The sequence below is a fragment of the Haematobia irritans genome, chromosome 4 (assembly GCF_050003625.1).
Source record: "Haematobia irritans isolate KBUSLIRL chromosome 4, ASM5000362v1, whole genome shotgun sequence".
Lineage (NCBI taxonomy): Eukaryota > Metazoa > Arthropoda > Insecta > Diptera > Muscidae > Haematobia > Haematobia irritans.
Genome location: NC_134400.1, coordinates 32713773 through 32726698, shown reverse-complemented (window position 1 = coordinate 32726698; position 12926 = coordinate 32713773). Strand labels below are relative to the sequence as shown.

Here is a 12926-nt window from a genome sequence, read left to right as displayed (position 1 = left end):
TCCGACTGGTGTATGGTATGGGATGTTGAAGACGATATTGGTTGTGGTGGTGCTGCCGGTGATCTACGAAAATGAAACACCTCAAAGAGTTAACAAAGCAGCATTCGAATGGATGTGATCGGAAGATCCGGGCGGTTACCCGCTACTGTGAGAGGAAGGGAAATTGCTCTCACCTCGGCTAAACGCCAAAGAAGTTTTGTTCACATTCGTGTGGTAAGAGTTATTGATGTTGTTGTAATTGTTGTTGTTGGTGTTCGTGGTGGCCATCCAATACGATTGTGAACACACAGTGCTTAAGGAATGGTAAGCCAGATCTGGATGGCCAGTCTAAGGTGAGCTCTCGAGCAAAACGGTTTAGTTTTTCTCCCTCTCATACACACAAAGAAAACTCAAATCAAAGCTAATGAAGAAAAAGTAACGGTTTGCCTGTATCCGAACAGTTGTGGTTAATTATGCGTGTTTAACTGGGAGGAATTACTATAGAAAAAAATCGATATATACATAGAGAAAAAAACAAAAGACCATTACTCTAAAATATAGCATATCACAGTGTATGAAATTGTATTTCCCTAAAATACAGAAAAGTGATTTTCTTTAAAAAAAAAGGCCAAAACCAAACAAAGAATTTTGAGAAAAATTTAAAATAATAATAAAAAAATAATACAAACGAAAACAACGATTTCAAGGGAAAAAAGATATCAGTTGAAGAAAATTCTTTTGTAAAATTCTCTCAAAGAAATTAACATCAAAATTTAGCTGCATTTAACAAAAATCATTAAAAGATATTCCACTTTAAGAAAACCATATCATATATCACAATGGAATACCGGTGCTCGAGAAGTTTAATAACCAAAGTAAGTGACCCCATTAAATACAAACTGCATTGAGACTCCCAGTCAAGCAACGACAACGACAGTTTAAAAATTTAAGTGATGTTCATCATTCATAGCCAAAAGAAGCTGTAAACTAATCACCTACGGAGGTGAACTTTGCAGCACTGTATGCACACACACCTACAGCAACAACAGTTAGCTAGGGATATAAGGTCTAGGAAAAACCGGATATAAAATAACAATCACATCGATTTATATTCAAAATGTTTATATAAGAAAAAATACTTTCCTTTGGAACGAAATTTCCCTTTAATGTAAAGCATTTTTTTAAATTAAAGCAAAAAAAAACTGAATTGATGATGAATCAGCGTTGCTGCAATTAATTTTTATTTTGGACCAACATTTTTCCGAAGTTGGACCAAAATTCGTACCAGCGGCCGATTAAATACGTATATAATTAAGTTTAAAGTTTCTATAGAAATAAAATTTTGACAAAATAAAATTTTGATAACATTTTCTATAGGAATAAAATTTTGACAAAATTTTCTATAGAAATAAAATTTTGACAAAATTTTCTATAGAAATAAAATTTTTACAAAATTTTCTATAGAAATAAAATTTTTACAAAATTTTCTATAGAAATAAAATTTTCACAAAATTTTCTATAGAAATAACATTTTGACAATGTTTTCCATAAAAATAATATTTTGGTAGATTATTTTTGGCACGAGTGGCAACCATGAATATGAACCGATATGGACCAATTTTTGTGTGATTGGGGATCGGCTATATATAACTATAGACCGATATGGACCAATTTTTGCATGGATATTAGCGGCCTTATACTAATTTTGCTCCTCCAAGAGGCTCCGGAGATCAAATCTGGGAAACCGTTTATATGGGAGCTATATATAATTATGGACCGATATGGACCAATTCTTGCGTGTTTGTTAGAGACCACATTCTAACACCATGTTCAAAATTTCAACCGGATCGGATGAATTTTGCTCCTCCAAGAGGCTCCGGAGGACAAATCTGGGAATCGATTTTTATGGGGGCTATATATAATTATGAACCGATGTGGACCATTTTTTGCACGGTCATTAGAGACCATATACTAACACCATGTACCAAATTTCAGCCGGATCGGATGAAATTTGGTTCTCTTAGAGGCTCCGCAAGCCAAATCGGGCTATATGTAATTATGGACCGATATGGACTAATTTTTTATGGTTGTTAGCGACCATATACTAACACCATGTACCAAATTTCAGACGGATCGGATGAAATTTGCTTCTCTTAGAGCAATCGCAAGCCAAATTTGGGGGTCCGTTCATATGGGGGCTATACGTAAAAGTGAACCGATATGGCCCATTTGCAATACCATCCGACCTACATCAATAACAACTACTTGTGCCAAGTTTCAAGTCGATAGCTTGTTTCGTTCGGAAGTTAGCGTGATTTCAACAGACGGACGGACATGCTCAGATCGACTCAGAATTTCACCACGACCCAGAATATATATACTTTATGGGGTCTTAGAGCAATATTTCGATGTGTTACAAACGGAATGATAAAGTTAATATACCCCCATCCTATGGTGGAGGGTATAATAATTTTTTGGACAAATTGTGGTCCGATTGGACCAAAATGGCAACCCTTGGATGAACGATGCAACCAATGTTACCGTTGTGCGACTTTAGTCGCATTTTGCAATCTTTCTGGCGTCATGCGACTTTTTGTGCGACTTTTTTAAAATATACAAAATATGTGTTTTTAGTCTCACGCATGCGACTAATGTCGCATACAAAGCTTACATTTCAATAATGAAAATGGAAATGAAATGTAACTTTTTGTTTTTATTGTGTTTTATTGCATGTTTTATTGTGTAAAAGGATCTTAAAACGAATTCACAAATATAAGCGACATTTTTTTTTGCTACGCGAAAATGCGACTTTTTCAAAATTTCCAACGGGAACACTGGATGCAACGATTGTCTCTAAGTTTTTTTTTTTATTTGCTGTTAAAGCTTCACAAAATAATTATTTCCTCTCAAGCGACATTTTAGACCAATGAACGTCGCTTGCAATTGTCTTTTTGTTTGTATTGTAAACGCTCGCTAACAAGGACTATGATCACCCCAAACAAGTTTCAAGAGCATACTGTTTCTTTTTCACAGGAAACTTTGAATATTTTTGCCTCAATTCAGTTATTTTCTCGGAATTGTTGTATCTGATTTTGACAAGTATATTATGTTTGTGAGAAAACAATATTTCTTCTCTGGGTTCGGTCGACGTCTCTTACAAGATACAATCAATTATGGTATGTCTATTTATAGACCAGATCGAAATACAATCACAAGTGCATTTAAAGAAAAAATCTTTAGGACAAAACAATTTAGGATGTGTGACATTACATGCACTGAAAAAAATATTGAACTAATATGAAACATTATGCAACCAAAATTTTGCGACACGCAATCTATACAATATTAAAGAAAATTTTCTTTAAAATAATGAAACATTTGATGACAACAATTTTCATAATCTTTGCTTTAATTTTTTTTTATTATTTTTAGGACATACATTTTGAGTTCCTCCGGAATCTTCTTTAACGTAGCTGATATATATGTTATAGCATTTTCACTACACATGAAACATTTTTCAAATCAAATGAAACCTTCTTCAAATCAAATAAAAAAAATGCACAAATTTCTTATCCCAAGATTTAGATTTTTCAAACCAAGTCCGATCTATGGTAACCGGCTTACTAAATCCGATTCAATTACCCTATTGCTAACATCACTTCAATTCTTTCCAACAAACAAATGGCTTTCCTTGATTCTCTTTCAACGTGAACCCATACACATCAACATTATGTATCAAGGAGGAGGGCAGTGACAATGGGAGTACCTATGCATGTTGCTGATCTGGGATTTATTTTTTTCTTGCGGTTCTTGGAATTGCCCCACACCTTTTTGCTATGTGCTTGAATCCATGCTGAATCCTACATATAAAGGGTGATTTGTTAAGAGCTTGATAACTTTTTTTTTTAAAAAAACGCATAAAATTTGCAAAATCTCATCGGTTCTTTATTTGAAACGTTAGATTGGTCCATGACATTTACTTTTTGAAGATAATTTCATTTAAATGTTGACCGCGGCTGCGTCTTAGGTTGTCCATTCGGAAAGTCCAATTTTGGGCAACTTTTTCGAGCATTTCGGCCGGAATAGCCCGAATTTCTTCGGAAATGTTGTCTTCCAAAGCTGGAATAGTTGGTGGCTTATTTCTGTAGACTTTAGACTTGACGTAGCCCCACAAAAAATAGTCTAAAGGCGTCAAATCGCATGATCTTGGTGGCCAACTTACCGGTCCATTTCTTGAGATGAATTGTTCTCCGAAGTTTTCCCTCAAAATGGCCATAGAATCGCGAGCTGTGTGGCATGTAGCGCCATCTTGTTGAAACCACATGTCAACCAAGTTCAGTTCTTCCATTTTTGGCAACAAAAAGTTTGTTAGCATCGAACGATAGCGATCGCCATTCACCGTAACGTTGCGTCCAACAGCATCTTTGAAAAAATACGGTCCAATGATTCCACCAGCGTACAAACCACACCAAACAGTGCATTTTTCGGGATGCATGGGCAGTTCTTGAACGGCTTCTGGTTGCTCTTCACTCCAAATGCGGCAATTTTGCTTATTTACGTAGCCATTCAACCAGAAATGAGCCTCATCGCTGAACAAAATTTGTCGATAAAAAAGCGGATTTTCTGCCAACTTTTCTAGGGCCCATTCACTGAAAATTCGACGTTGTGGCTCGTTAGTAAGTCTATTCATGATGAAATGTCAAAGCATACTGAGCATCTTTCTCTTTGACACCATGTCTGAAATCCCACGTGATCTGTCAAATACTAATGCATGAAAATCCTAACCTCAAAAGAATCACCCTTTAGAACATACTAAGACATAGAGTTTATGTGGAAAATATGTCAATACACGAGCATATGAACATACACAGACATAGACATGCCCTACTCTCATGGAAATATTAGAAATAATTAAAAGCAGGGCTAATTCTGTTGAGTTTATTTGGTTGCACCCTCACTCAAGGGCAGTATTGGGGATTTTTGCCCAAATTGGGGATATTTTTCGTGGATGGATGGAAATGGCCTACACTCATGGGCCAAATAATACCCTCACTCAAGGGCAGTACTGGGGATTCTTGCCTAAATTGGGGATATTTTTTGTCTAACGATTATTTTAAGAATTTTCTTGGCCAAAGAAAAACGAATGCCGTTCATGAAATCGTGAACGCACGCCCGTGGACGAAATCGTGAACATTCTGTTTTGATTTTTTGTCAACGTTTCCGTTTCATTTTGACACCGTCCATTCACGATTGTGGAACGCAATATTTTCTATTAGTGTATGCATGTCAAATTTGGTTGAAATCGGTTCATATTTCGATATACACGGATGAAAAAAACCGTTAGGTTAGGTTAGGTTATGTGGCAGCCCGATGTATCAGGCTCACTTAGACTATTCAGTCCATTGTGATACCACAGTGGTGAACTTCTCTCTTATCACTGAGTGCTGCCCGATTCCATGTTAAGCTCAATGACAAGGGACCTCCTTTTTATAGCCGAGTCCGAACGGCGTTCCACATTCCAGTGAAACCACTTAGAGAAGCTTTGAAACCCTCAGAAATGTCACCAGCATTACTGAGGTGGGATAATCCACCGCTGAAAAACTTGTTGGTGTTCGGTCGTAGCAGGAATCGAACCCACGACCTTGTGTATGCAAGGCGGGCATGCTAACCATTGCACCACGGTGGCTCCCAAAAAAAAACCGTAAAAATTATATGTCTGGTACTCAATTTTTTTAACACAACATTTTTAAGTGCAAGCATATAATGTTTATAAACTAGCATAACATGTTTGGGACATATATGTTAGAGCATATTATGTTTGGGACATAAAATGTTCGGAGGCTGTACACGACGATGCTGACGAAGTTTGACTGCGTGGTCATGGACGACGAAACCTACGTCAAAGCCGACTACAAGCAGCTTCCGGGACAGGAGTTTTATACGGCAAAAGGAAGGGGAAAGGTAGCAGATATTTTCAAGCACATAAAACGGTCAAAGTTCGCAAAGAAATATCTGGTTTGGCAAGCCATCTGTACCGGTGGCTTGAAAAGCAGCATTTTCATAGCTTCCGGGACTGTCAACCAAGAAATTTACGTGAAAGAGTGTTTGAATAAACGTCTGCTGCCTTTCCTGAAGAAACACGGTTGTTCCGTACTGTTTTGGCCGGATTTGGCATCTTGCCATTACGGTAAAAAGGCCATGGAGTGGTACGCCGCCAACAACGTGCAGGTGGTTCCCAAGGACAAGAATCCTCCCAACACGCCAGAGCTCCGCCCAATTGAGAAATACTGGGCTATTGTCAAGCGAAACCTAAAGAAGACCAAAAAAACTGCTAAGGACGAGCAGCAGTTCAAGGCAAACTGGCTTTCTGCGGCGAAGAAGGTGGACAAGGTGGCTGTACAAAATCTGATGGCAGGTGTCAAGCGTGAGGCCCGGCAATTCGGATTTGGAAAAGCGAAAGCCTAACTGAAACTTCCGAAGATGTATTATAGAACTTTTGTGAGTTGAATTTTAAGAAGTTAAGGTGGGTGTTAAGATCGAGTTTAACTGCTAAAATAGTCATTTTTTCACAATTACAATTTCTTTAATAATTCATTTTAAGGAATATAAACTTTGTGAAAATTTGCTTTTGGCTATTCCCCATCAAGTTATAATAAAATTTGCAGCAAATATGCATAATTTTATGCCGTTTTTACTGATATAGTTTTCACTTTAGCGGCAAAACTCGAACTTAGTACTCACCATTACGAACTGTTATTCAAGTATACACTTTGATCAGTTTTAATGCTTTCGTCCAATTCATTTTGATCAGTGATGTTTTTCAACTTTCAAAATATTTATGTATGGAAGGAATCTATTGCTTATTTCAGTTTTGCGTGCTTTTGTGAATTTAATACAAACGTTTTTAATGACATCTTTACCAAATTCAAAAATTCGACACTCATCGCTCGACTTTCCTACAGAATACTTCATAACAATACCAACTTCATAACAATCAAATTCTATATTTGGCAATAAATTTGAGTTTCTTCGGCTCTTGAAAGTCTAATCAAAATTTTTGTATCAATTAAACTTAATACTGTTCAAAATAAAAAAAAGCACCAAAAGCACTAAATGAAAATGCCAGAAAGCACCAAGTTGGTGCTTTTTTTGAAAAGGCACCAAAAAGGCAATTTGGTGCTTTTTACAAATCAAAAAGCACTAAATTTGGTGCTAAAAGCACCAAATTGGCAACACTGCTTACAGCGACTGTGAAACCAAAACCAGTCAGAGTCCACAGCAATGATCTTAAATTGTGGCAAGTTCATGTTAAAAAAAAATGAACAGAAACAAAAAATGTATGAAAGTAAGTTGGTGTTGGTGGTTGTCATGTGTAGCAGCATGCCACAGCAATACCAATGGTGGATGTTTGATGCGGTGTATGTTGCATGTACGGCAACGTTTCACGTTTATGCCATGATGTGATCTTTACTCCATGGATGATGAATTTTCTTTCTTTTGGTCCATGGATATTGCGTTTTGTTTTTGTTGATGTTATTCGTTTAGTATTTGTGGCGGTTGACTGGTTGCATGAAAGTATTTTTATGATCGATCATAAAAAAGTGGAACTTTGATGTCTTGCTTGCAATTCGAAAAAATAAAAAAAATGCATTGAAAAAATACTACATGCATAGAAATACTAAAATACATAGAAATACTAAAATAACTATTTAATTTTTTTCTCATTTCATACGATGAGTAAGGTTCAAAGTACTAAACTTAAGAATAAATTGTATCCTTCCATATACCACGAAATTAGAGAATCAAGCCGCCGAGTCGTGCTAAAGATTACTAACAAAATTTTCTATAGAAATAAAATTTTGACAAAATTTTCTATAGAAATAAAATTTCGACAAAATTTTCTATAGAAATACAATTTTGACAAAATTTTCTAAAGAAATAACATTTTGACAAAATTTTCTAAAGAAATAAAATTTTGACAAAATTTTCTATAGAAATAAAATTTTGACAAAATTTTCTAAAGAAATAATATTTTGACAAAATTTTCTATAGAAATAAAATTTTGACAAAATTTTCTATAGAAATAAAATTTCGACAAAATTTTCTATAGAAATAAAATTTCGACAAAATTTTCTATAGAAATACAATTTTGACAAAATTTTCTAAAGAAATAACATTTTGACAAAATTTTCTAAAGAAATAAAATTTTGACGAAATTTTCTATAGAAATAAAATTTTGACAAAATTTTCTAAAGAAATAATATTTTGACAAAATTTTCTAACGAAATAAAATTTTGACAAAATTTTCTATATAAATAAAATTTTGACAAAATTTTCTATAGAAATAAAATTTCGACAAAATTTTGTATAGAAATAAAATTTCGACAAAATTTTCTATAGAAATAAAATTTCGACAAAATTTTCTATAGAAATAAAATTTTGACAAAATTTTCTATAGATATAAAATGTTGACAAAATTTTCTATAGAAATAAAATTTTGACAAAATTTTCTATAGAAATAAAATTTTGACAAAATTTTCTATAGAAATAAAATTTCGACAACATTTTCTATAGAAATAAAATTTCGACAAAATTTTCTATAGAAATAAAATTTCGACAAAATTTTCTATAGCAATAAAATTTTGACAAAATTTTCTATAGAAATAAAATTTTGACAAAATTTTCTATAGAAATAAAATTTTGACAAAATTTTCTATAGAAATAAAATTTTGACAAAATTTTCTATAGAAATAAAATTTCGAAAAAATTTTCTATAGAAATAAAAGTTCGAGAAAAATTTCTATAGAAATAAAATTTTGACGAAATTTTCTATAGAAATACAATTTTGACAAAATTTTCTATAGAAATAAAATTTGACAAAATTTTCTATAGAAATAAAATTTTGACAAAATTTTCTATATAAATAAAATTTTGACAAAAATTTCTATAGAAATAAAATTTTGACAAAATTTCCTATAGAAATAAAAATTTGACAAAATTTTCTATAGAAATAAAATTTTGACAAAATTGTCTATAGAAATAAATTTTTGACAAAATTGTCTATAGAAATAAAATTGTGACAAAATTGTCTATAGAAATAAAATTTTGACAAAATTTTCTATAGAAATAAAATTTTGACAAAATTTTCTATATAAATAAAATTTTGACAAAAATTTCTATAGAAATAAAGTTTTGACAAAATTTCCTATAGAAATAAAATTTTGACAAAATTTTCTATAGAAATAAAATTTCGATAAAATTTTCTATAGAAATAAAATTTTGGCAAAATTTTCTATAGAAATAAAATTTTGGCAAAATTTTCTATAGAAATAAAATTTTGACAAAATTTTCTAAAGAAATAAAATTTTGACAAAATTTTTAAGAATTACTTTTCATAGTTTCGGCTATAGGTCGATTAAAAACATAGATATGATGTTTTTCTTTTATTTTTATTTCCAATATTTCGGTTGACATCGTCAAAACCGTTTTCAAGGATTTGTTCTGGTGTGCACAGCTTCACACTCTGTTTTACACTTTGACGAAATTTTCTATAGAAATGAAAATTTGACAAAATTTTCTATAGAAATAAAATTTTGACGAACTTTCCTATAGAAATGAAATTTTGACAAAATTTTCTATAGAAATAAAATTCGACAAAATATTCTATAGAAATAATATTTTGACAAAAATTTCTATAGAAATAAAATGTTGACAAAATTTTCTAAAGAAATAAAATTTTGATGAAATTTTCTATAGAAATAAAATTTTGACAAAATTTTCTATGGAAATAAAATTTTTAAAAAATTATATATAGAAATAAAATTTCGAGAAAATTTTCTATAGAAATAAAATTTCGACAACAATTTCTATAAAAATAAAATTTTCTATAGAAATAAAATTAAGACATTGTTTGCTGCTTTCCCTTCTTCAGCAGACTTTTTGCAGTTTTTGTAGATTTTCCTGCTGTGCTTACAACAATTTTTTTGGGTCTATATAATATTAGCCCTTATTCTTAACTATTGGAAATTGCTTAACGGCCTTTTAAATTCATATTTCAATTATAAAATTTTGTATTTTTTCACAATAAAAAATGAGAGTAAACTAAAACCAAAACCCAACATTTTACATCAAAAATTTTGTGACAGATGGTATTTTCGATTATCATGAATGATTCAATATGTTAATGAAAAGAAAACAAGCTTTCAAAAAGTAGGCTAAATATATGCAGAACTTTGTAAACCAGAAACTCAAACAAAAGGGAAGAATTTTTGTTTTAAATTTCATCGATAAAAAATGTGATATTTTTACTCCAAACACACACATACACACACGAGAAGAACCAAACAAACCTATCCCAAAAAATGTCTCTTGTTTTTTTTTTTTGGGGGGGATAAAGGGGGAAGTTAAAAAACATGGTATAAAACTGGATTTTTAATGTCCACCAGCGTGTGTTGAGGAGGTGACGAAAAATGTTTTTTGTATCGAACAAGTATGACGGAATGCCGGCTAGTACTGCAGCAATAGCTATGTATTCAAGATTATCATCACAAGAGTAGAATTCGTAACTTTCATAAACGAGGGATGTATATTGTGGGCAAATTAAAAAATATACTCGTATATTACCATAAGATCTTGGTCAACATTTTATTTCTATAGAAAATTTTGTCAAAATTTTATTTCTATAGAAAATTTTGTACAAATTTTATTCCTATAGAAAATTTTGTCAAAATTTTATTTCTGTAGAAAATTTTGTCAAAATTTTAGTTCTATAGAAAATGTTGTCAAAATTTTATGTCCATAGAAAATTTTGTCAAAATTTTATTTTTATAGAAAATTTTATCAAAATTTTATTTCTATAGAAAATTTTCTCAAAATTGTATTTTATAGAAAATTTTGTCGAAATGTTATTTCTACAGAAAATTTTCTCAAAATTGTATTTGTATAGAAAATTTTGTCAAAATGTTATTTCTATAGAAAATTTTGTCAAAATTTTAGTTCTATAGAAAATGTTGTCAAAATTTTAGTTCTATAGAAAACTTTGTAAAAATTTTATTTCTATAGAAAATTTTATCAAAATTTTATTTCTATAGAAAATTTTGCCAAATTTTGTTTCTACAAAAAATTTAGTTTTATAGAAAATAGAAATAAAATTAGAAATAAAATTTTGACGAAATTTTCTATGAAAAAAAAACATTTTGGCAAAATTTTCTGTAGAAATACAATTTTAAAAAATTTTTCTATATAAATAAAATTTTGACAAATTTTTCTATAGAAATAAAATTTTGACAAAATTTTCTGTAGAAATACAATTTTAACAAATTTTTCTATATAAATAAAATTTTGACAAATTTTTCTATAGAAATAAAATTTTGACAAAATTTTCTGTAGAAATACAATTTTAATAAATTTTTCTATAGAAATAAAATTTTGACAAATTTTTCAATAGAAATAACATTTTGATAAAAGTTTCTATAGAAATAAAATTTTGACAAAAGTCTATAGAAATAAAATTTTGACAAAATTTCCTATAGAAATAAAATTATGACAAAATTTTCTATAGAAATAAAATTTTGACAACATTTTCTATAGAAATAAAATTTTGACAACATTTTCTATAGAAATAAAATTTTGACAAAATTTTCCATAGAAATAAAATTTTGACAAAATTTTCCATAGAAATAAAATTTTGACAAAATTTTCTATAGAAATAAAATTTTGACAACATTTTCTATAGAAATAAAATTTTGACAAAATTTTCTATAGAAATAAAATTTTGACAAAATGTTCTATAGAAATAAAATTTTGACAACATTTTCTATAGAAATAAAATGTTGACTTGTTCGTTATAAACATAGAAATGTGTTAAAGGGATTTGGAGTAGGAGTCTGAACAATATCGGACTACAAATATTGTTCGCTATTACCATAAATTCTTTATAAGCGTAGTAATTTGTGTTGATCTTTATAAAAATAGTCTTGGGTCTTGAAAAATGGTTCGTAGGTCCACAGTATTTCCATGCTTGCCAATGCACAGTGGTTCATGGTTCTAAATGTGTAAACTATACTCGGTCGAAATTCCTTTTCGGCAATTGACATCAATTTCCATTTTTTCGCTGGATATTTAAATAAGCGAAATCAGTTGTAAATGATAATTACTATATTTTTTTTGTAATAATGAGGATATTATAGTTATGTTTTAAATTCTTAACATAAATCACATAGATTTTGTCACATTTTTTCTACACGTTAATCTCAATATTGCACTTCCCCCATTTCGGCTATGATTAATGAGGCACAAAAATCGCTCGCAAACAAATTGTCATAAAACTTTCTATTTTTATTACGGCTTGTGCGATAAAACCCACTTGTACCCAATAAACTGAAAGTAAAGAAAACACCAGTTTTGAATATTCTCAAAAGGTTTTGTATTTGTGTAAAATTTTCACTTGAAATTAACATGAAAATCAATTAAAATTCATCGCCAAAAAAAAAACCAAAACCAAAATAGCGGTCATTCTTCATTCAAACTTCTTTTCTCACAGATCATTATCTTGGTCATCTTGAAGTAGATTTAAAACAATTTCGAAGAAGTACTCATTCCCACGCCCACGAATCATTGTTGTTGTGGTCATTTTAAATGGTTAGAAAAAAAAGAAGTAAAAGTGATACGTTTGCTGCTATGAGTATCGTCGACAACCACACTACCGCAAAACACCACTTTAATAAGGGAAAATAGCACAGTAAAACAATGCTCCAGGCTTTGCATTGCCCTGGGCCGGTGTGGTTTTCTATATTCTCAAGTAGTATTTGCGCTTGCGTGCATTACAAGTGAGTGATCTTCCCTAACTGGTATTGGTGTTTTTTGGGTGTTTCGTTTCGTTTCGTTATCATCCATCTATCTAGCATTTTGAGGAACAACAACCAAATTTTATCGCCTTTGACTTTACG

General features: G+C 30.9%; 1 protein-coding gene across 1 annotated transcript in view; it reads left to right on the top strand.

Moving 5' to 3' along the window:
* The first annotated feature begins 331 nt into the window (after positions 1 to 331).
* The window catches only part of LOC142233773 (uncharacterized), a 74686-nt gene continuing 62091 nt past the window's right edge, over positions 332 to 12926 (top strand). Inside the window, exon 1 of the mRNA XM_075304803.1 lies at positions 332 to 854. Coding sequence (XP_075160918.1) covers positions 819 to 854 — 36 coding nt within the window. The 5' untranslated portion in view covers positions 332 to 818. The remainder of the gene's footprint in view (positions 855 to 12926) is intronic.